Source organism: Astatotilapia calliptera, chromosome 18, assembly GCF_964374335.1.
Source record: "Astatotilapia calliptera chromosome 18, fAstCal68.1, whole genome shotgun sequence".
Classification (NCBI taxonomy): Eukaryota; Metazoa; Chordata; class Actinopteri; order Cichliformes; family Cichlidae; genus Astatotilapia; species Astatotilapia calliptera.
This window is the reverse complement of record NC_137439.1, coordinates 4,026,958-4,052,655: the sequence shown is the minus strand read 5'-3', so window position 1 is coordinate 4,052,655 and position 25,698 is coordinate 4,026,958. Positions and strand designations below refer to the sequence as shown.

General features: G+C 44.4%; 1 protein-coding gene across 4 annotated transcripts in view; it reads left to right on the top strand.

Annotated features, from left to right (window-relative positions):
- The window catches only part of efr3a (EFR3 homolog A (S. cerevisiae)), a 112,312-nt gene that overhangs the window by 56,346 nt on the left and 30,268 nt on the right, over positions 1-25,698 (top strand). For all 4 annotated transcript variants that reach the window (XM_026149172.2, XM_026149171.2, XM_026149169.2 and 1 more), the window contains 3 exons: positions 12,957-13,097; positions 22,886-22,964; positions 24,126-24,261. In XM_026149172.2, the coding sequence (XP_026004957.1) occupies positions 12,957-13,097; positions 22,886-22,964; positions 24,126-24,261 (356 nt within the window). The remainder of the gene's footprint in view (positions 1-12,956; positions 13,098-22,885; positions 22,965-24,125; positions 24,262-25,698) is intronic.

Genomic DNA, 25,698 nt, shown 5'->3' with positions numbered 1-25,698 from the left:
AGCTTTCAAAGAAACTCTAGTCGGACTTATCTTTAATCAAATGAGTCTGTCTCCAGGTTAAAGCACGTCTCTGTAAAAGTAAAGTTTTTTCTGTTATTAATAATTTAACTGAAAAAAACTGACAAAAAAACTGTCAAAATAAAGGAAATATAACAAAACCCAGAAAATGTTCACCAAACAAAAGACTAAATAAAAAATAAATAAAAAACTAAATCACCAAAAACCCCACCCTCCTCTCCACAGAGCAGGAGCACGACACACACCCCGGAAACAAAGGAGCGCTCTGGTAGGCCACACCCACACAGAGTCAACGTCACAGCAGCACAGAAACCTCACAGCTGTTGCAAGGTCTGTGTTTCCCAGTAATGTTGGACCTGTTGAATAAAGTTAGTTGATGATTAATTCAATTCAGTTTTATTTACACAGCGCCAAATCACAACAACAGTCGCCTCAAGGTGCTTTATACTGTAAGGTAGAGCCTACAATAATACATGCAGAGAAAAACCCAACAAACCCCCTGTGAGCAAGTAGGCGACTGTGGAAAGGAAAAACTCCCTTCTAACAGGAAGAATCAGGGAGGGGCGGGGCCATCTGCTGCGACCGGTTGAGGAGAGAGAAAGAAGACAGGATACAGACATGCTGTGGAAGAGAGACAGAGATTAATAACAAGTGTGATTCAGTGCACAGAGGTCTAATTATTAATTATATTTTCATGCCGATATTACATCCACACTCGATAGACTCCACAGCGCCCCTGGTGGCTGATAATTTTCAGAGTAGGTGTTTGAAAAAAGACTCGACTGTGTGTGACTTTCAGGTGTAATTTCAGCAGGAGACACAAAACCACCAATCATGCAGCATTAAGAAAGACAGTGTAGAGAAGCTGAAAACATGATTTATGACCTCAGTCGGTCTATTGTTGAGTTCCAGATCAGTTTTTGTACAATTCACCACCTATAATCGAACATTTTTGGCAGAACTGTCTTTTGTGGCGTGCACATGAAGATGAAAGGTCAAAATCCTGACCTTGCTTTTAATTATAACCAGCAACATTAAAACCAGTTACCAGCTCTCAGGTGTATTTGTGCCAAAAATTCACCTGAAGCTCATTAATCAGCTGAAGAATCCAAAGACGGAATAAAAAAAGACGTGTCCTTCGTTACAAAGTGACAGGCAGAGAAAAAATACTTGAGTTAGTAAATGGAGCAGCGAGGGCAGGTTTTTATGAAAGGAAACAAATCTGTGCCTGCGTGTCACCTCATCATAACTCCATTTTCCCTCCAGCTTTTATTCCTTCCTAAACATTTCTCTTATCGTATCCGAGCAGAGTCCTGGGACAGAGCAAGATTTATTGCTTTCACAGTCTTTCATTCCTGCTCTCCTCCTCAATGTATTTTTGGGTAAACGTGGAAGAGTAGCAACTCTGAACCCTCACACGAGGAGTTTGGGAAGCGGTTTTGCTTTTGCAGAAACGGTTAGCTGATGAGGTGTGTGTGCAGGTTTTATAGATCATCGTCATTAGAGGCGTAATTTGATTTGGTATTTAGTGGGAAAGGAAGCCTTCTCATCATGTTGTAATGCAAACGATACGCTGTCGTCATCTTCTGGGGCCTCATGAGTGTCGGATGGGGGCGTGCAGCACAATTTGTGTTGGATCTCAGATTGCGTTAGATTTCGGCCTTCAGTGATGTGTGAAAACTGTAATTACTCGGTTTCATATGTTGAAGGTAGGCGTGGGCAATATAACCTTAAAATTATATCAGCATGACATCATTGCATCGTTTATTCATTTAATAATGGTTTTGTAAATCATGCAAAAATATACCCAGGGTTAATATGGATGGTGTGTTATGGCGCAGTCCTAGTTGCAGGACTCCGGCTGGACTCTATCGGAGAGCCTTCATGTACTGGCAGGGATTGGGCAGGGATAGCTCAGTAGGTAAAGTGGTCGCCCCATGATCGGAAGGTCGGCGGTTCGAATCCACTTAACGGCTACCCTGAGGTACCCCTGAGCAAGGTACCGTCCCTACACACTGCTCCCCGGGCGCCTGCTTAGTGGGCTGCCCACTGCTTCACTGAGTGAATGGGTCAAATGCAGAGAAAAACAAGTAATTTCCCCATGGGGATCAATAAAGTATCCATTATTATTATTATTATTACTGGAAAGGTCCCGTCCGGCCATGAGCTGGGAGTGAACGCACAAGCATGAGTGCTGACAACGACGTCGACCGCTTACGTAGGTTACATCATCGCTCTACAGAGATTCAGCGCAGAAGTCTAAATCAGGCCTGAGAGTTTTTTCCACCACGCATGAACCAGTGTGACAAAGAAAGGGCTAACAAGACCCAGAGCTCCCAGTTCATGCTGTTCTCAGTACTTTAGAGTAGAGAACCCCAACGATCAAATGATCCCCGTGAAGAAGCACGTGGCAACTTCGGGGAGGAAGAACTCCCTTTTAATAGGAACACACCTCATTCAGAACAAGAGGATTTATTCAGTTTGACAGGAACTTGGACATGATAAGATTAACGTTGTAATACCAACCCAAAATATGACCGCTGGTCACGCTGAGCAACCGAAGGATCTTGGCTTGTGTTTACTTGGTTGGTGCGTTTTCTTCTTCCTGCTTTCTAACAAACTCTGCCGGTTTTCTGTGTTTCTCGCTCTTCTTTGGACCTTTGACGTCTTTAATTCTGCCCGCAGCACGTGGAGAGTCAGAATCCAAAGTAAATCCTGCTGTTGGATCTGCCGTAAATCACTCGGGATCATCAGGTTGGCCGACGGAATACAAACCTTCACCTGAACTCGAGCGGAGGAATTACCGCCTCCCACACACCTCAAACCTCATTTTATTCACTCAGCCCACAAATCCAGGCTTGTATCCAGGTGAAGGAGGAAATCCCGATGTCGTGCTGAGGAGCTTAGTTCTGCTCCTCATCCCCGGGCTGGGAGTGATGCTGTGCCTGCACTGCAAAGATCAACATGACCGAGCACAAAGCTTAATTCTGGTGTCTTTGTCTCGTTCGAATTCCTTACCAATCTTCTCCTCTGTCTTTGAGACAGTTATTGATTTAAAAAAGAAAAGATGTCTGAAATGTACAATAATAGTGCGTCAAATATCTTTTCTTGTTTTGAACTAGTGCTTTGATCATTTGCAGACATTTTCTGTCACATATTTAATAAGAAAATTAACCCAGAACTGAAGTAGTTAAATTAAGCAGATGATGGTATCTCTTTACTCTCCTCGCTTTTCCTCCTCAGCCTCTCATTTTTATCACCTTCTCTCCTGATTTCACCACCTGAGCTCTGTTCTGTAGAAACCTCTCCTTTCTCATTTGTGTGGTTTCCATGTGAACAAAATGCTATTTTTGGACCTGCTTTTTGCCCCCCTTGACTCTTTTTTTTTTCCTCCTTCTCTCGCCTGTTTTTTCTTTTCCTACCTAAAGCCCCACAAGAAGCTCGCTCCCTCCCTTCCAACACATGTGGAGGAATGAGAGCGCTGTGGCTGTTCGGACAGGTTGGTGTTCCTGTCACCCACAGGTGTGGTGGGAGGTTACTTCCAAGCATTTAAAGCAGGATACCCAGGGGTCATTCAAGTTCAACTGCATGTGAACACGTATCTAACCAAAATTGAGGATCAGAATGAAGAAGAAAGAAGATTTAAGTGACTTTGAACATGGCACGGACGTTTGTCTGACTGTTTCAGTACCTGATGATCTGCTGGGACTTTCCTCACAACAACCTCTAAAGTTTACAGGGAATGGTTTGAAAAACAGGAAATCGCCAGTGAACACGTCTGCGAAGGTTCTCAGTCATCCAGGTCATCGTAGTCTGAGATCCCTTCCCAGACGCCTTAACGCCCACTCACATCCTGGGCCATCTGATCTCAGGAATTCGCATGATAAGGTGGGGCCAGGTTTCACAATGAACACACCCGAAACTCTGGCTGATTGGGACCCACACCCAGTTTCACACCTTGGCTCAGGCGATTAGAGGATCATCAGGGGTCCTTTTGTCCCTCTGTGGGGGGAAACTCCCACTAGGTTTATATCTGGGACTCCCCACCATTTGACCCTAGAACTGAAGAAGCTTCTCGGATGAGAGGTGAAACGTCTTCAAGTAACTTAAAGAAGTCCAGACGCTTTTCTTTGCAAGCTCCTTTGACCACCAGTGAGCACGTTACGCTTTTAAGATTTTAAAGTTTAGCTTTAATTAATTATGCTGATCTTGAGATGAACGTCTTCTGTTGAAGGAACGAGCTTTGCTGGACCACCGTGAAACACGGGTCTCTCTATTTAACTGTCATGCACTCTTTGTTTCTCGTGTTTAATCTCGTGTTTATTTCCTGCTCCTAACAGTCCAATCACCAAATCTTATCTTCACCATTTAAATGGAAATGCACCTTCCCATTTTCCTGGGATAATTGTTCTGCATATCTTCCTTCCCCGCTGTCCTGGGGGGGAAACATCTCTGCAGTAATGGCAGCGTTCGAGTCGTTTCTGCGACTTAATGAGCAGAAACCCCGAGCCGGATCTGAGGCTGGAAGTGTGCTCTTTGAAGGAGGCGAGGTAGGATGTGTGAGGTTAAACATGAAGGACACGTAGTTAAATATTTAAGTCTGACTCTTGCCTTTAATCTGTCCTTTTTGGCGTAGATTGACTGAACCGCGAGTCTAAAGTTATGAAATCATGAACTCCAGCCACACTCGAGTCACGTTACATTTTTCCTGACATACAGGAAAGAATAGCACTGCCTAAAGAGGTTTTACCTTTCTCCAAAGAAACATCACTATAGTGATAAAAATGCTTTTTAACCTGTTTTTTTTAATCAGTTTTAATTAATTCAAGCTAAAAAATAAATAAATAATAAAATTAAAATCATAAATAAACTAGCACAGTTTTTTTTTTTTTTTTACTTGACCATATGCAGAGGAGTCAGTTTGGTAAAGTTTGGTAAAGTTGGGGTGGCTGTAGCTCAGGTGGCAGAGCAGGTCAGCCACTAATCAGAAGGTCGGTGGTTCGATCCCAGGCTGCATCCTGGCTGCATGCCAAATATCCTTGGGCAAGATACTAACCCCGTGTTTGCCTACTGGTGGTGGTCAGAGGGCCCGGTGGCGCCAGTGTCCGGCAGCCTCGCCTCTGTCAGTGCGCCCCAGGGCAGCTGTGGCTACAATGTAGCTGCCATCACCAGTGTGTGAATGTGTGTGTGAATGGGTGAATGACTGAATGTAGTGTAAAGCGCTTTGGGGTCCTATGGACTAGAAAAGCGCTATACAAATGCAGGCCATTTACCATTTAAAGTTTGGAAGAATTTAAATCTCTGAGTTTTTTAATCTCTGAGCCGTTTTACTTGGATTACATGCAGCGGAGTTTTATTCATATAGCACCAGTTCGATGCACTTTTATATCGTGAAGTAAAAACCCTGCGATGTTAGAGAGAAAACTCGTGATCTGTCCTATTCCCAGTGGATACTTAGCATCAGCAGATACTTAAAGCTAAGGTGTCAGCATCTTACTGGAGCAGGCTTCATCTTTGAATTTTGGTTAATGTTGTCCCCCTTCCTGATGTAACTGTTCTTAGCTGCTGTAATTACACATCACTGCTGAGGGAATATTCATGTCAGGCTCTAGACCAACTGACGAGCCTTCGTCTTGTAGCTGCCGTCCACTAGAAGACTCTGAAAGTCTTATAAAACACTGAAGTCTGGTGCATCCTCACATCTGTGTCAGAAGCCAGGTTGGGAATTATTTGGGTATTACTAAAAATGGGGAATTTTATTTAATACCTTGAATTGAAACTCTGAACTTCACCACAGAGGATTTTAAATCGGACACAAAACTACAAAAAATGTCCTCGTGCACAAACTTGTGGATCCAACTAAAGGTTTTTAGCTACGGACTGTGAGGGTTTGTAAACAGTGGGGATTTCCCATCATGCTCTTCTTCAACATTTACGTGCTGAGAAACAGTTGAACGCTGTAGCTGTGCTGATATTTGTGCTGAAGAAGATGATGGTGGCGCAGAAAGTGAACATGAGGCTAACAGCAGTCATGTGTTTCAATGTCACTGTTTGCATGACCCAATCAAAAACTGTACAACAATACACGTTTAATATTATCGCAATATCAAGTCTAGAAAAAGGCCTCACACAGCTTTGACCTAACGCCAAGCGATCGAGAAGATGAGCTGGCCTTCAAATCCAAACTGTTATTTTTCTATGACTCTGACATGGTCTCACTCACTTATTCCCCCCACTGCTAAAATAGTTGATCCAGTATCTGCAGTATCTTCTCAATGAACCTTTGACAGGAAAAGCAGAATTCTTGCCAATCCATCTTCCATGGCTGGAAGATAAATCTCAGTAAAACCCGACCCTTTTCTGGGCGGGTGTTAAAATCCATGTGTAACCAATACCCGCATAAATATGAGGCACACGTCTGCAGAGATGTAGGAATGCGACACATTTAGTTTTAGAAGCTGTTCAGTCAAATCTCTTTTTTTTCTCTTGGAGCTTTTATTGTTTCGACTTGATCTCTTGGCAGGTCTTGTATACCTTCTAAAGGCCTGTAATGCCCTCTGAAGCTTCCCCAAACTTCGAAGAATAAGTAAAATGCTAACGTTCGTCTGTACAAACTGACGGTTCAGCATCGAGTAGAAGGAAGCTTCTCTCACAAGGCAGTTAGCAGTTATTTGAGGAGTTTACTGGTGACAGTTTAGCTAAAAAGAGCTGGAGAAACGAAGAGCGGGTGGTCCGCTGAGGATAGTATCACCTCCCTGCAGGGTAATCATTAGTCATCTGTAATCAGGCACCTTATCGTGTTGCTTTGTTCATGCGAATGCAATCACACGCAGCTCCATGCAATCACAGGATGCATAGCTTAGCTGGAAACATGTGATGTGCATTTTATTTTTTCCGATAAACCAGTTTTCTTCAGCTTCTCTCGTCGGTCTGCCTGTTTCACAAAATCTGGGAGGTCAAGTGGAGGAAAAGGCTGCCTGGACTCATCAAAAATCTCTCCCTGGGGAGTTCAGACTTGTTTCTCCATGGATTGAAACATCTTCCAGTGGCAGGTGAACATTTGTTCTGCACTTTTCTGCCCATTCGGATGCTGACCTCCCTCCTTGGAGCAGCTCAGCATCACTGCGGTCCAGCAGCATCCTGTCAAACTAAATGTCTTTCTGCAGGTTTGGGGTTTGTCGGTTTAATAGTGTGACTCAGAGCTCACCACTGAAACACAGTTTGACTCTCGCCTCTGAGGGAATCGCTGTTGTGCTTGTTTGTTTGGTTTTTTTTCTTTCTTCTGATAATTTTGTCCCCGAACTCGGGCTCGGCAGCATGTTGTCGGCTTTCTAATCGAACCTCTGGAGGCTGCTGGGAAGCAGCGGTCAAGGGCGTTGGATACTCTTAATTGCGTCTTGGGGAAGGCGGACGTGCCCGGCGTGCAGAAACCAGAGAGGAAGGCGAACAAAGCCTCCTCCTGCGTCACGATTAACTGCCTGCCTGTGTTGCTCATCAGCACACACACCTACATACAAACACGCAAACACACTCTCTCTGCCACCTTGGAAACGACTTTGACCTCTAACTTGTCTTAACTGCCTTAATCTTTGTAATCACACCACCGTCGTTTCTTTAGAGCACACTTCTTGATTAAATGCACGCACACAACAGAGGCTTCAACAGTACAGGATTGTGTAGTCTATAAATACATCCATTCTGGCATTTCACAGTTACTGACAACTGTGGATCTGAACACAACGTACGAATGGAACCAGAACTTTTTTCCTGATAAAAGTGTTAGACGGTCATAACTTTGTCATTTTGACATGTAACTTGAAAACTTTCTTAAACTTCCTTAACATTCAGTTCAGGAAGCGACCGCTGAGGGTTAAGAGGACAGGGAGTGAAGAGAGGAGTGGTCAGTGCATCAAGGAGGCTTTCCTTAGAATATTCACATTTAGCTAACCCAGCTGAAATCCAGTAAAGACAAACACATTGATCTTAACGATGTGCTGGTTGCTTCACAGATTCATCTGCTGCATTGAGTAACCTGCAAACATCAAAAGCTTGCAGTAGCTGCTGGTTTGCACATTAAACATAAGCTCAGAAATGAAAAGTAAACCAGGATTAAGGAACATTTTTGCATCATTCACATAAACTCTGTGTCTCATCTCATAGACCCTGATTTGCCTCACCTGCTGTCTTTTTCTTACTCCTACTGTTTGGTACAATAGTAGAACAGTAGGAGTAAGAAAATGATTATTGGTCTATTTTAATATTTTTGTTTGGCCCCCACTCTGTTGGAGGTACAGCTCTGTTAAACCACTCCAGTATCTGTTTCAAATTAAAAGGCCTATAACGTTTTAGTGGACAGAAAATATTTATTTCTCAACCGGACGTTTATTGTGAAATCTGCAGAAAACTCCAGGTTTTTCAGCTGATTTCACAGTAAAAGTCCTGTTAAGAAACACACAGCATAAGAATATCTACAGCTGACAAAGCAAAGTCTTAAGTTTAATTTTAGTAAGCAGGTTTCTGTCTCCTGAACCCAAACTGGGAGCTGTTTCCACGGAGGCGGGGCCTGAAAGCTGAAGGCTCTGCCTCCCATTCTACTTTTAGAAACTTGGGGGAAGAGAGGAGGATGTTACTCTCAATGTTGTTGGCGCATTTCAGGAGGACGCTGCTAATTAAGTTACACAATTACAGGGTGAATTCGCATTTATTATTATATTTACAAAATACCACAGTTCTTGTCTTGGTCGTATAGTTTTATTTTGTTGTATTTATCCGCCACACATTAAACCGGTCCGTGGCCCAAAACAGGTTGGGCCCGCTGCTTTAAGATATGATGGGGCCTCATTAGTCTAGATCTGAATGAAGAAAGCCAAGAGAAGCCAAAATGGGAGAAATGTGGTCTCTCTTTCTAGTCCCAGTTTAGTTTTTGGATTGACTGAAGCTCTTTATTATTTCCATGTTTAACCCCCGAAACGCCACCATTAAAAAAAATAAATAAATAAATAAATAAATGTGAATAAACTTTTTTTTTTAGACTGTAGGACATCAAACATGAACTTTTCACGTGTGCTGTAAATCCTTTCAGACTTTTCTTTTCCCGTGGAGGCTTGAAATTGAGTTTCTATCTGACCGTTTTTTTTGTTCTGGAATGTTTTAACAATTTTTTCCTAAAGTGAGCAATCATCAGGAAAAGTCTGGCTTCAGCAAAGTTTCTTCTATTTCATTAAATAACAACAGCCCACCTCCTATAACATCAGAGATTTTCATTTTTGCCTCATTTCCCTGCTTCTAACAAGCAATAAGCATTTAATTTCCCCTGAACCGCCCGTGTGGGCTGTCAGTAATTGCATTGTTTCCCTCCTGAGAGCTGGCTGCCTACAGTCCACCTGTGACCAGGCTTATTGCTTGGGAAATGATTTACTATTGCATTATTTTATCAATATAACACATAACATGAGGCTCTCCTGGTCTCCGGCCAGGACTGTGGATTCCTGGCAGCTCTGCAGGAAAACTTCAACCAACAAGACGGCAGAAGAAACTAATTGGCAGCATCTTTCCTCCATCAACATGAAGCATTTGGAGTTTGTTGCTTAAAATAGGCCCGGGTTGTGGCTTTGTGAATAATAACTTTGTTCTCTCAGAAACGACGCAGGATTATTCTGCATTTATTAAAGTGCTGCAACACCTCTTTGGAAGGAGGTCCAGATGCAGCAAACAGCGTTCGAGATGATTACCGTGACCTTCCCCAGTCATCGTAGTTACTAAATATTCAATATAGAAATCTTCAGAAAGTTCATTCATGGTGTCTTAAAATCCTGTCCTCTTATAAAGCGATTCATTCGTCTTGCAGACGAAGCCAATCCCAGACTTCGGACCTTTGCGGTCCAGTTTGAAATGTCAAAAATCTTCCGTGACCCACCCAAACCCTGAACTCGGATCATCACATAAGCAGAAAGTTTCGTTTTTGATCATTTGATTCCCAAACAACAGCTTTAAAATCCAGTTTAAATTCGATTTTCATCCACCTCGTGCTGAGATGAGACGAGTTCAGGACCAAAAACAGGTCCAACGATGATAACTGGAACAATGACAGGGCATTAATAAAGTGCGTAGCTGTGTTTCAGTAGTTCAGTTTCTTTTTAAAATGTTAATATTTTATGATTGTTTTAAACTACATTAGACAATCTCAGACTACAGGCCCTCAAACTACACAGGTATTATTATTGTTGGGTTTGTCTTTATAAAGAAAGCGCCTGTATTCTTTATAAATGCAGGCGCTGTCTATACAAACACATTTAATCTCAAACCAAATCAATTTTATATCCACCGTCTCATTTTGTGAGTGTCAACATGGTTTCAATGAACTACATCAAATTTCCCCCCATCTCTAAGAGCTTCCAGGGCCTGTAAATATTCACAGCATGAAGGACTTTTTGTACAATAACTTTATCATATTTAACAAAGTCCCCGCTGACTCTCAGGAGGTCAGGAGGAGGCACTCTGGCGTCCGCACGCATCACTACAACAACACGATTGCTTCCTGTTTGTGTTCTTGAGGCCGGTTTATTGGAGCACAGGTGCAGGACAACCGCCATCCTCAGGCTTTCCCAATTTTTAGGGTGTCCTAAAAATCTGAATGATAAAATAGGAATGAAGAAGAAAATAGAAATATAAAAAATGGTCAACATCCATGTTGACCTTACGTGGCTCATGTACGTCGCTGACAGCCCTCTGCAGCATCTTCAGGACCGCACCGCTTCACGTCAGTCTCAGTCAGCGCGTTCCTCAGAAGCGGGAAACGCGCTCCCTGCAGCGGTGCTGTCTCGGACAGCTTGCACACCTCAGATTTCACACCTCGCCCAACGAGCTTGAGCTTCAAATAAGTTGAACTTTAACCCTGTTGTCAGCTGACATTTCACAACAGGTCCAGTCTCATTACAGAGAAGAGAGCCCACGGGCGTGAGAGGACTCGCTTCTCATTGGCTGCGAGGTGATGTTTGTAAATTACAAAACAGGAATCCTCAACATTACTTATCTGCCTCTCTTCCTGCTCTTCCACATCTCGGTCCTGCTTTCGACGTCATCGTCTGACAGCTCATTAGGATTACTTTTTATTATTTTCTGATATCAGAATTCGCTCTGCTGCAGCTGCGGCGCTAAACATTTCTTGGTGGGCTTACTGTCACCTCTGCAGAGCCACACTCCGAAATCTTCCGCTCATTATTATTTACTCATTCTGCTGGGCTGCGGCTCCTGCTCCTCAGACTGTTTTCTGTTTCTGCAGGTGACAGTGATCCACCAAAGTCTGTCAGGATTTGAGTTTTGGCTCAAAAGGCAGCTCAGTTATTAAAGCAGCTCTGCATTCATGCCTGCAGAAAGCAGCTTTATTTATTATGACAAAGGTATGACTTCTACAAATGTATGTGTGAGTGAAAAAGGTTTATTTCAAGCAACAAATGGGTTTATTGGGCATGAACAAAGGTCTACAAGCTTGTTAAAATGTGTTATTAACCCTGAAGTGGAAAGTCTGTATGTTTAAGTGTCTCCAACACCTTTATTTTGTCTTTTAAGTGGTCAGACTCTTTCTGCAAACCTTGAATGTCTTCAGTTGTTTTCTGCTCCTTGCACAGCTTTCTATTGTAAGGTAAAGCGCCTACGATTATAGAAAGAAAACCCCATATTAGCACGCTCTTGGCGAAAGTGGGAAGGAAAAACCTCTGGCGGATCCAGGCTCAGGGAGAGGTGGCCATCCGCTGCAACCGGTTGGGGTGGAGGGAGGACACGGGACAAAAGAGCTCCAGAGGTTGATTGCAGGCAGACCTGCCTCTTTTCAGCTGCTCTGGAAAGCCAGCAGAGAGACATCATCTCTGCAGAATGAGGTCTCACAGATGGGCGTCTCATCCTTGTCAGATGCTGAATAACCCAGACTGCATCCTTTTGATGTGGCGTAGCGGCAGCTCTGCTCTGAGCTCCTCAGCCTGTCTCTGAGGCTGAGCCCACGGACTCTTCTGCTGCTTGCATCTTCGATCTCATTCCTTAGGTCACTACCCAAACTCGTGACTGTGGCTGCGGCTACCTGACCAGTAAATCAAAAGCCACTGCTTCCTGCTCAGCTCTTATTCTTTGCTTGTGAGTATCTACAACGCGTGGGATAGAAGGGCATGGCTGCTGTTGGCCGTTTCTTATAACTCTGTGTTTCTTCTCTGTTTACAGTTGTTTCATCTTTATCTGGTTACTGTTGATTTTATTACAGTTTTCCCCTCGAGAGTAACACAGTAATCCTCAGCCTTTGAAGGTTTGCACTGTTGGTTTGCGATAGCTGACCCATCGGACAGGCAGCCGGCCTGAACGCTCAGTCATTCAGTCAGAAGCCCGATGATTCATCAGTGAGCCAATCAAAGTCATTATTTCAGTCCTGACTTCTTCTCTCTTTTCTGATGTCGCAGTGAAGGAAGGCCTGTTAAAATCTCTGCCTGGCACAGACTTTGCAGTGTTTCTGTTTCCTCTGTCTGTGCGCGCACACACACACACACACACACACACACACACACACACACACACACCCCCCTCTGGTTGCGGCAGGTCGATACCCTCATTGATTTCTCCTTTTTTCCCAGCTGCTCTGATTGATTCTTTTCAGATCTTTTCTCCTGTTATTCTGTACTTGTTCTTTCCTCCTGGCTTCCTTCCTTCCTTCCTTCCTTCCTTATGGCCTGAAAGCTTCTTGCGTCGTTCCTCCTGTACAGATTTTTGTGTTCAATGTGATGAATTGATTCTTGGTTGTTGTTCAGTCATTTAAACATTAAGTAAATAATTTGCTTTCTTGTTTTCAGTCCAGCTTGTTTAAGGTGTTTGTTTCTTGTGAACGGTCACCGCAGGGGGGTATTTTTAATTTTTCTTTCTAAGCATCCTCTCTGTTGTTGTTTTGGTCGCTCTGGCAGGGCGGGACACCCCAACACGCCATCGGGGGCGGGTCAGGATGGCGAGGAGAACCCGTCAGCGCTGGCTGAGAACTGCTTCAGAGAGCTGCTGGGCCGAGCGGCGTACGGCAACATGAACAACGCTGTGCGACCCGTGCTGGTGTGAGTACCTGAAGTATCGTACACTCGCTCCTTGAGGATTCAGACTTACTGTGATAAGCTCCCCATAAGTGTTCCAGATGTCTCCCCCGGTTTATCATCGGGCGCACGGTGGATCCACGAGTGTTTCAGAAACGGAGCATTTAAGTCTGCCGGTAGTCTTTTATTTTGAAAATTGACTGGCTTCTCCCTGCTGACTTCCTGCCTCCTCATCTTTTCTGTGAAGCTTGAAGATGTGCTATTGAAGTGTGTGTGTGTGTGTGTGTGTGTGTGTGTGTGTGTGTGTGTGTGTGTGTGTGTGTGTGTGTGTGTGTGTGTGTGTGTGTGTGTGTGTGTGTATTTTCCCGGGGTTAGAACACAGATCTGATTCCCAGTTTAAAGGACTGAGATATTGTTACCAGCCTTTTTTCAGTATATGCAGTGTTTGATCCAGAGTTTGAGCAGCCGTGCTGAATCCATGCGGCACTGCGGCTGTTATTGATTGAAAAAATAATAACAGGATCTCTGTGTTTGCTCCACATCGCCTGGGCGTCGTCACATTCCTGCCGCCTCCTCGTCACTCTGCGGAAACACTGCATTACATGTTGGGTTCATGACACAGAGAGGAGGAGAGGTGACGGGACGCCAAATAAATCTGCCGCCAATAAGCGCGAACACACACACACACACACACACACACACACACACACACACACACACACACACACACACACACACACACACACACACACAGGTTTATATATATCTATACACTGGCTTTCTTTCATTTTCCCTCTCACACCCTCTCTGACTCCCAGCACACAGAGGAAATTAAATGAGCTCTGTTATCAGCTGCCACGTGAATGCTGCACACCGCCTCCAGCCGCTGATCATGCCCTCCCCTCATCAACCCCTCCTGGGACTCCGACATCCTCAACACTGCTCCTGTTGGATGCACCGGCCCGCCACTCGGCACTGTCCACCTAAATTGGACAATTACCAAGCGAACGCTGAGCCCACTGAGGTTTTCTCTGTTTCTGCACCGATGAGTGGAGGCGGCTTTTTTATCCTCCCCGGCTCGTGCAGATATTTAAAGTAGCTGTTTAGGTTTTTGTGTTCAGCAGCCTGGCTCCGTGGGCAGTGCTGTCAATTTGGTTGGTTTAGGCTGGGCCTCCGTTCCACCTGCGATACAGACGGATGGATTTTATAAAGATGCCACTTCTGAGTCTGTTCAAAACAAAGAGGAACAACAGGAACAGTCACAGTTTACACATTTATATAAATATATATATATTCAAAATCACATCATGTTCGAAATGCAAAAACAAGCCATGCGTTGCCATGCGTTGCCATGCGTTGCCATGCGTTACGCTGCTCCAGCCTCAGACCATCACGTGCATGTTTCTACATTTCATGACAGGAAGCACAGAGCTGCTGTCAGCCTGCAGCAAAGTTACCCAAATCAAAGATGATGGCAAACTCAGCTGAGAGTTTATCTGCACAGCTTTTACTGTAGCTTACGTAGCTTTAGCGTAGCTTTGCAGCTGAACAGTTCAGTTTAGTTTTGCTGGGAAAAGTCTGAGAATGGTTTTAATTGCCGTTACAGAAACAAGAGCTGCTGCTCAGCTGCTCAGTCCACACTGCCTGGGCTGAACACAAAGTCAACTGACCCAGTGAAAAAGTGAAGATGGATGCTTTTAGATCTTTATTTTTTTATGTGTTGAGTTGCTTGTTTTAAATGAATACTGTATAAAACATGATATGTTACACTTATCAGTGACAAATCCATCCATCCATCCATCTTCATCCGCTTTATCCGAGGCCGGGTCGCGGGGGCAGCAGCCTAAGCAAATCCGATTTTCAGAAAGCTGAAGCTGGGGAGGGTCTCTGCCCGTGCAGCCATCATCAAACCACGTCTTTATTGATACGCGCTGAGGTGCCAGAACTGATCATTGAAGGTCGTCAGAGATGAGTCAAACTCACAGGTCGGCTGTGAGAAAAGAAATGAGCTAAAATCATTTTTTTCGCTCTTCTGTGTTTTTGTTGTTTCTTCAGCCTGGAGTCAGAGCGACGACTGTTAATTAACTGTATAACCGCTGCTTGTATTTTCAGACGGGGGAGCGAGCCTCTTAATGCTGCCATTAGCAGTTAATTACACAATACCACTGTGGCTGTTTGACATCTGCAGGGCCTCTTCAGGAAGCAAGCGGCCGCTTTTCTCACCTCTCGCTGGTTTCGTGCCTCAGAGCTTTTTCAAATAAATACTTGAGCGCTCGCCGTCCTTTCTTCTTCATTTCTTCCTCCTTTGTTCTTCCTGAAACACAACCTCAGGCTGACCTCACATTCGTGACCATCTCATTAGTGACCCGTTTGACCCCAGATCAGTTTCTTTAAGGGATACAATGCATCCCCACCTGTTGCAAACCCGCATGCGTCAAAGATGTGCTCGATGTCACATCGAGGGCAATTTGTAGCGAGGGAGCTACAAACTGGCCTCTCCCCGTCTTTCAGACGTCTCTTTCTTTCCACCCCGGCTTTATTAAACCGTCTCGGCCTGTGCGAATCAATGTGGCTGTCTGTCTCGGAGGAAAATCACTTTTCTACCAGCAGAACACAATCACCAGGAGGAGGAAAAGCTTTAAATAGACAGCCTTCATTTTCTGTCTCATTCTGTGGGCTGTGAGCTGAAAATGTACAGCTTAGCAAAACTACATCTCTGCAGTGGGGAAAACTCTTTTATTCCCAGGTCTCCAGCTTCTGCGTTACATACACATTTCTGTTTCTTCTCTGAGATTATTTAGGCTTTAGTTTAGAAGAACAAACGCCTGGAGCTTATTTGATGAAGACCTCCACCTGCTGCTGGTGGAGCTCAGATTGAGCTACGCAGGAAATGTGCAACAAAACTATCAGCCTATAAAGCTCAGATCCTCTGCAGAGCTGCTGAGAGGTTTCACCTGGACTTCAATCAAACACGAATCAGAAGGGTTTTTGCAGTGATGGAGGAAATATTCTGTTAAAGTCTAAATAAAAACACTGATATTTTTCTTTTAGTAAAGTATGATATGTAGGAAAATGGCTTTTCAGATGTAGTTTGTATGATGCAATTATTAGGTGAATTTATATAGTCCGCTTTTATTTATCAAGGTCAAATTTTCATGGACCACCCTGTCACATCATGCAGTAAAGCATGCATTGGTGAAAACAGCAGCACCATTTTACTGCATCAGTATAAACATCCATCCATCCCTCTTCAGGTCTGGGGTGTATCCCAGCTGTCATAGGGGAAGAGGCAGGGTACATCCTGGTGTCGCGTCTGTCTCAGGGCTAACACACAGACAGATAATTCACACCTCAATTTACAATAACAAGTTAACCCCGTGCATATTTTTTGGACCGTGGGGAAAGCCGGAGCACCCGGAGAGAACCCGTCCATACATGAGGAGGAACATGTAAACTCCACCTCCATAGCACCAGCCTCTTGCCCCAGTATGAAGTTCAGTTTCAGTCTGTTCTCGGTCCCGCGGTGTTCAATAACACTTCTGTCAAAGCTGCTGGTGTTTGTCGGACGCAGGGTGTTCTTTAGGGAGAAAGGTTTGTCACTCCCAGCTCACTATTCATCAGCCATCAGGGTTAGCTTTGTGAAGAGGTGCTTTTTAACCTGAATCACCATCTTTTCCTGACTCTGGACAGGTTTCAGTGCCTAAAGCTTAGCAGTGAGTGAAAGTGAGTGGAATAAAGGCAAACCACCACGTCTCACCTGGCTATGAAATATAAGACCCACCCTCCCTACGTGCAGTTTGAAGTCATCTGAAAGTAGCCAATAGTCTCACGTTATGGCGAGGGGAAACAATGAAACATGAAGTCAAATAACAAGTTCCTCTGTCTGCAGTTCCTCTAATGTCCACTTGAGGCTGCCTCCAGAAGCGAGTCAGTCCCCACAGTGCGCTGCTTCCAGGTCTGAAGAGTGAAGCCAGCACAAAGGTGCTTTAAACATGTATTCTGTTTAACAGCCAGCAGGGGGCAACACATGGTCGCAAAAAGACTATCAGTTTTATTGAATTTGATTGGAGATCCGAGCAGTTACTCTAGTAAACCGTGGTCGCTGCAAGAGTCAGGAAGGAGGATTATCGAGGGTACGTTCAAGAGTAATCAGTCACAAGCTGACTGTGGTGCACCTGGTTCTCCAACCCCCACCTGCTTCACAGCACGTCTTTACGAACCAATCAATGATGTCACAGTGGCTGTGCCCATCTTTTATATACAGTCTATGGAGAAAACAAATAGAATCAGCAAGTGGGACCCAGTGTCTCCTCATATACCTGTCAGATATACCACCACCCCTCCGTGTCATCATGTGTGACGACCAGAACATGAACCACTGATTACAAAGACACCCTGTGATAAACAGAAGCATTCAGGTAGCGTCAGCGTCAGCCTCTGGCATATTGAAACTGCTGACTGGATAGCCAGTTTATAGAAAGATTAATAAATACAATTACTCATTTTTAACGGAAACAAAGCTGTCAAATAATTTTAGTGAGGTACAAAAAGCACATGGTTGTCCTCTGAGTCATACCCAAGTAAAGCACCTAATTTGTGTGTAACTAGAAGACTACTTTAATACCGTACTTAGAATACTTCAAGAGTTTGTTAGTTCACGTTTTTGTTTTCGAGTAATTTGTTGGATTGTGTCACTCAGGCCCGTCTTCACTCCATGATGTCTCCTTCCTCTCTATTGACACCCAGTCAGAGCTCATCTGAGGTCTGACACTCGACACAGGGTGTCTGCCAAACACACACACACACACACACACACACACACACACACACACACACACACACACACACACACACACACACACACACACACACACACACACACACACACTCCTTCAGCCTCTAATAACCAGCCTTTAACACTGCAGCGGTGTCTCATTCTTATACTTCCAGCTGGTTACTGTACTTGTGTGTTCAGTGTCACCTCCGGCTCTGACTGACTCACTAGCATTGTGCGCCCCCTGCAGGTCAGGCGATGCCCCCCTGAGCTGCTACTGTTGGAAGAATCCAGCCTGATGATGATACAAATGGTTTATGTTGCATCTCTGTGTGTAAAGCTGCTGAGCAGAAACATTTAGTCCCTGTGAAATCCACACGAGGTGCTGCCGACGTGTCTGAATGTGTAAGGCTGAAGCTTGGTGACCTGATGGAGGTGGTTCAGAAACACGACAACAGGTTTTAAAGATTCAGCGGTCATGTTTTATTCAGCTCAGCATTTTATTCTCCAGTAGGCTTTTAAATATTTTACAGTGCAGGGTGATAAATACGTGAGGTTATGCTTCCCCTGCGTGGTTATTTGGAGACCAGCGCGCCTGCCGTAGCTGAAGGTGGGGTTTAAATGCAGCAGGTGGAGCTGACTGACTGAGCGGGGCTGCATTTAGTTTTCTGGGGTTAGTTTGTAACCAGCAGCAGAAGAAATGTTTGATAAATCTCTGTTGGTATTTCATCAATCAGTGCTGCCAGTAGTGATTAAAGTTGCACTGCACAGGGGGAGCAGCGCCACCCTCAGGCATGGAGGAAGGAAACGCAGCGCACACACACACACACACACCAGCTTCCTGCAGTGTGTCCTCTGACTGGTCTCCTCAGCAGTGGTTCTCTGTTATAGCAGGTTCTCATTTATAATTAACAGCCTGTAGCCTTTCTTTTACTCGTATATCACCTGTTTATAACCTGCTGGGACCTCACACAGAAATCACACGTCAGACTTTCTGGTGTGTCTGCAGAGCTGCGACGCTCTCTGAATAGCAAATACATTCCCGCCTATTACGGCCTCATTCAGAAAACCGACAGGCAGAACAAGACTGAAGACTCCCATTAGTGCACTCCACTCTTTAATTTTTCTCTCGATTGAACAGCCGCCGCACTCCCCAGCCCGTCGTTCCTCTCTGCGCCGCTCTCTCCTCCCACGCTGCTCCTGCAGGGAGGAGGACGGAGGGGGGGGGGGGGGCGCGTGCGCGCGCGTCTTCAGACTATAAATAGCAAGCAAGGATTGGGGTTAACGGAGGGGGTGGAGGAGGCGGCGAGTTTGGGGTGTTTGAATTGACGTCACGGTGCAGAACTGTTCTCATGATAACAGCTTCAAGTCCTTCTTATCGCTCTCCTCTTTCGCTCTACTCCCGACTCTCTTTATTTATGCAAGTCTGAAAAGCATGATTACTGTCAGACCGCCGAGTCACCCTCAGCGTTTCAGGCCTCGTACGTTCAGTTACCCGGCATACTTACTTAAATGGCTCTTTTTTTAATGCCTCGTTTTCAGCAGAGGTGATAAATTCAACATGATCAGTCAGATCTCGATGTATCTCGTGACATGTTATAAAATGCATACGTGGCTTTGCTGCGTAGCAGGTGTGGTTATTGTGGCGTTGAGCTGCAGGCAGGTGTGATGCAGGACTGTTGGGTTTAGCCGGGCGGTGCACCACTTCAGTTTCGCTCACGGGACTGAGCAGGAAACCTGTTTGACCCAGCTTTCCTGTCTTTCTCCACTGTCCTTTCACAATAAAGGCTCAAGTTTCACTGTGTTTGGGAAATCCTTACCTGTCCTGTTTGTTTCTATAAGGTTTGAGTCAGAATGAGGGGAAAAAAGCATCATCTGGGGAATGTCAACCTGAAATGGGATGAACATTTTCCCCATCTGTGATTTGGACAGATGTGATTTAAACCATCTGAAGGAAAAATATTATATGCATTATATTCCAGAAGCTGTAAAAGAATTAAACCCCTCCTCCAAACCTGCTGTCAGAGACTTCGAGCATCCATTGTTTTGTCTTCTTGAGCTGCACTGCTGAGCGTCACAGCGCCCAGAGATGAACTGTAAACCATCTGAAGGATGTAGCTCCATAGGCTCAAGGAGTTTTCTGGATGATGGACATTGAAAATCAATAAACTGATCCCAAAATAAAGAAAAAAATCTAAAATCAACCAAAGTTCATCGCTTAGTTGTTTTTATTTGTTTGATAAAACGAATGAAAGTAGAGTCTAAGGAGCTTGGAAAGAAAAGCGTCTGAACTTCTTTAAGTTTCTTGAAGACGTTTCATCTGAGAAGCTTCATCAGTTTTAAGAGTAGGTGGAGAGTCCCAGATTTAAGCCCTGTGGTAGTGTCCCTAAGAGGGTTGTGGACCCTCTATTGATCCTCTACCTAATCACACAAGCCAAGGTGTGAAACTGGGTGTGGGTCACAATCAGCCAGAGTTTCGGGTGAGCTCATTGTGAAACCTGGCCCCACCCTATCATGTGATTTCCTGAGGTCAGATGGCCCAGGATGGGAGTGGGCGTTAAGGCGTCTGGGAAGGATCTCAGAACTGGATTATAGATGGCAGACAGTTGGTGTCGTAAACCCCGCCTCTGATCAAAGATGGTCGCTCACAGTGGGCATAGATGGATTCTTTCACTCCTCTTTCAAACCATCTGTCCTCTCTGTCCAAAATGTGAACATTGGCATCCTCAAAAGAGTGACCTTTGACCTTTAGATGAGGGTGGACAGCCAAGTCTTGTCCCGTGGAGGTGGCTCTTCTATGTTGTGCCATGCGCTTATGAAGTTGCTGTTTGGTCTCTCCAATGTAGAGGTCTGAGGATTCCTCACTACACTGTGCAGCATACACCACATTAAGTTTGTGTTTGGGATGAAGCAGTTTGTGTCTGAGTGTGTGGGTGGGTCTAAAGTACACTGGGATGTCGTGCTTGGAGAAGACTCTCCTGAGTTTCTCTGATAAACCTGCTACACAATCAGAACAATATTGTCATCCCTTATCAGAAACTTCTGAATCTGATGAGGGATGACAATATTGTTCTGATTGTCCTTCTGATTTTCCAACTAGGGAGAATCAATAGGGGTCCATGACCCTCTTGCAGACACTCCCATAGGGCTTAAAACCAGTTGTTCTTAGAACTGAAGAAGCTTCTCTGATGAAACGTCTTCAAGAAACTTAAAGAAGTCCAGATGCTTTTCTTTCCAAACTTCTTAGACTACGTTGACCTGGATGACTGAGAACCTTCACAGACGTAGAGACCTGAAACTTCCCGTTGAAGTGCATCTTTGCTCCGGGAATTTTTAGAGAAATCTGTGATGGTCAGGTGGCGCGATAAGGTCGCGTAACGACAGAATACGGGTCACTCAGCAGGGCTGGAAACGATCCCTCCATCTTTATTCGTCTTGCTCTCACGCAGGGCAGCGGTGTGGCCTTTGACAGCTCTCGTCTGTTGTCACATAATCAATCCACGCCTACAATACGAGCCTGTAAATGGACTGCATACATAACGATCTCCTTTGGACTTATCGACCGCTCAAAGCGCCTTACAGAACAAGCCACATCCTCTCGTTCACACAGCGCCGTTTTATTTATCGATCCGTGTCGATGGGTATGAATTTTCCAATTATGGAAAGCTCCCACTTGATGACACTCGTAGCAGAGCCATCTTGAATCATATGAACAGATAAACGTGCCTCACAGCGATCAGAGTGTTGGTGTAAATAAGCGGCCGCTGTTGTGCTTCATACAGGGAGGATATGAAGTAACGACCATAAAAACAGCAGTTGGCACTCTGAGCAGCCTCCTAAATGAACCTGATACCTGAGCAGACACAAACATGAGCTGATGAAGACGAGCCAGCGCTCTAAAGATAAAGATAAAGCAGAGATGGGAATCTTCAAGTGGCCGTCAGAGGAACGGCATCTCTCCACACTCCCGTCAGCCCTGGAAGCTTTATTGTCGGGGAATTAATGTTCACGTCTCTTTCTACCAGCTCTGCACGCTCTGAGCTGTGAGCCGCTGGGCGAATAAGCCGTCCTCCCCGCGTGTTTGTATGTATGCACATATATGCGATAGATGAGTTTACCTCGCTCCCACTGAGGTGATTAGATCTGCCGTTATCGATCGTTACCGCTCCTCTTCCTCACCTTCACGCACACCCACGCGATGCTTCTTTAAATCTGTGACCGAGTGTGTGCGAGCCTCTACGACTCGGTTCATCTTCGAACACATACCATACGTGTTCATGGCCTGTGTTAGTCAGATTTTCAGTTTTCCTGCATTTTTGTGTTTATGCGACTGATCCTCCTCTGCACGATCTAATTATAATCTGTCTGTGTTACTCTGCAAGCAGCACATCCTTCACTTACACAGCTGGGCTGTGATCCTGACATGAAGGCTGATGATGATTATTGTTGCTCATCACTGAACCACGATGAGATTTAATTTGCAGACTCTCAGCCTGACATCCACTGACTAAAGTCAGTGATGAACTTTTTATTTTTCTTCTTGTTACTCTTATTTGTTTTTGTTGTGTTGTTGTTCTTCATTGTTACGCAATAAAAATGTTGAACTGACTCTGAATCTGTGGCTCAGAGCAATGCAGCATTATTATTATTATTATCCTTTAAATAATTCAAAGCAGCCAAACAGCAGAGAGGGAGATCTGACAACAGCAAACATGAGCCGGCCGTCAGTCAGGCTTCATCCCGAACTCCCTGACAGCACAACTGCTGTAGTAGCAGGAAGGATGAAGGAGCTCCGGCTGTTTCCAAAGACACAGGACAGGAGAGAGTTCACCAACCTCTGAAAACCCCTGATGGATTATAATATTAGGATTATATTAATCATAACACTAATATTGACAGATTATAAATCCGTTCTCATTCATGCAGCCGAGTCTGTGTGCGATTTCTGGATTGTGTCATTTTAAAGATGCAGTCTTTGCAGGGATGCTCCTCAGAACTGGGTCGATTGAATAATCACTTTATTTTCTTCTTCCTTCAGTCACCTGGATAACCATCACCTGTGGGACCCCAACGAGTTTGCAGTTTCCTGCTTCAGAATCATCATGTACTCCATCCAGGTACGTTGCACTTCCTCTGACATGTAGGTCGAGATGGCAGAGGCTAAAAAATGGAGCTGATTTGATCTGGAAGCAGTGAAAACCAGTAGTCGAGAGCTCTGCTGACATGCCGAGTCTTTAAAAAGGAAAAGTTCTGTCTAAAGCAGCTGCTGGAGATGTTTTAAGGTCGAGTTCACATCCAGCAGCTTCACAAAAACTTCCTCGATGTCAAAGGTCGCCTTCTGAAGTAACTGTTTTATAGCAGTTCAGCTGCACAGAGAGAGGAGACGCAGCGAGCAGGAAATACTACAGACTGCTTTAATAACTGAGATGCTTTAAAGAAAAACAAACATTTCTTCACTTTCACTTGTTTGTTTGTTCTCTATGAACTTCAGCGGATTATTGCTGCTGCAGTTTGTCCAGTTTTACAGCCGCTGTAAGATGTTCGTTTCAGTGGAAATTTGCTGGTTTATTAGCAACAAATGAAAGAACACTTTGTCTAGTATCTGCATTCAGCAGCATGCTAGCACAAATCCTCCTCCAGCATAACAGAATCAGCCGCACCTGCTCAGACGTTCACTAACTACAACTACAAACTTTTTCTATTTAATGTTAATAATTCTGCATGAAGAAAAGTTCATTTGATGAATGTGTGATAGTAAATCACATAATATGATTTAAGGATTTAATCATAAATGATTTTTGCAAACTGAAAAAGTCTCACTTAGCTGCATTCTTTCTACTGGCCAGCAGGAGGCGCCTCCTGGTTCAGAGAACTGTCATTGTAGAGAAATTTATTGGAAAAAGTTGCAAATTGTAACTTTAACATATGACATAATTCAGCATTTTCCGATTAGTTTGTGGTCTCGTTTCATGGTTTTGTTAAATCTAGCGTGATGCTCATTTTGTAAACAAAGGTCGCGTTTAGAGTAAAACAGATCATCGTACTGTTTACAGCGGACCTACCTGCTGATTGACACTTTTCACCCTGGTGCGAGTGTATCGTTTCCTGCTGCTCGTCACGTCTGGTCTAAAAACACTGTCCGCTCGAGTCTGTAGGACGTGGCTTCAGAAGCTGCTCCATCATTTATATACAGTCTGTCTGTGAAGTTCACCATGTGATCGACAGCAAACTCTATATTTGTTCCAAACATCATTTGAAATCCTCTTTGGCTTTTTCAGGCTCAGCACTCGCACCACGTGATCCAGCAGGTTCTGAACCACCTCGACACTAACAACAAGAACACGCCGCGGGTCAGAGCCGGCATCGTCCAGGTGCTCCTGGAGACGGTGGCCATCGCCGCCAAAGGATCTGTGGGTGAGTTAAAGTGACGGACTGCTTCCCTCTGCAGAACGTCATGGAGGAAGATGTCATCATCTCTCTGAGGTTTAAAAAATGGTGTCATTAGCTTTACCACTGCAAGTCTGCAGATGGCCATAACGTGTCAAACACAACAACAACGCGCTGGTAGAGGCACAGACAGAGGAGGCATTAACGTAAAGAAAGAATCTGAAACAGCGTCGCCCAGAATCAGGATTAAATACGTGCATCAAAGCAGGATGTTGTTGGCCTTTAGCTTGCTTCTCTGCAGCCAGAAGAAAGTTATCATCCGATGTGAGCTGGCTCAGTTTGCACACACAGGTGTGTGATCATCTGCAGTAACAGGCTGGTAATATTTTCACATTTTAAACAGGAAGCTGATCTGTGATGTTTCGGCTGTTAGGCCAAAATAATTGTCAGCAACAACAAACACAGTTAACAGATCCAGTTCAGTGACCCAAAGAGGCCACACCCCTAAATTTAACCTTCACCAAAATCCAATAACAGGGGAGTGGCTCAGTTTTAAAGGCAGCCTCAAGTGGAGGTTAGAGGAAGTACAGTTTTTGACACTTCCACGTCGATTTTAGCTTTCTAGCTCCGTATGTTTAGTTTAAAACCATAAAACCAAAAGGCAGTATATATATAGTATATTATTACTATATTATTATTAATTACATTTTCCTTTGACAGGCTCGAAACAGTAACGAGTTTTGTTTCTTATGTGCGATTATTAAGCCGAGGAGAAAATGTCACGGTCCGGATGAAGCGTTGACATAAACGCCTCCCACTGCAGAGGAAGCTCAGACTAAGCTGGTTAGAGATGAGTTGTTAATAGACGATCTGCACTCTTATTAAATAAACTGTCGGAGCTGAAACAATCAGCCGATTAACTGATGAAGAGAAAAACAACCTTTTTTCTGTTGTTTGTTTTCAGCTGTTTTAAGATGTAAGCTTGGCTTCTTACCTGTCGGGACCACGTCAGTGAAAATGTGTCCTTATTTCACCTGAACTTACAGTTGTGTTGCTTATTAAGTTGGACAGAGCATTAAAAGCAGGCGCTGGGTGGAGGAGGGTTGCAAAGCAGCTTGCAGATTCTCAGCAGCTGTTGACAGGTTGAAGGAAGTTAAATCGTAGGCTTTATATATGAGATTTGTCATGGTGAATGCTAAACTGACACTTATGTTATTGACATTTTGACCTCTTTAGACTTTTGAATCTTGGGAGAAATTAAAGTTTTGCTACAAGTGTTACTTTGTTACCCAAACTTGAAGGAACACGTTTGAATTTGAAGAAACACAAAGTAAAGACAGAACTCGGAGGTGTTTAAACAGGTGCTCGAGTGTTTTTGATGTTGTCACGTTGTGTCTGCTGTCCCAGCGTTTCATTCTGCTTGAACGTTTGTAGATGCTAATTGCCTGATAATTAAATCATCAG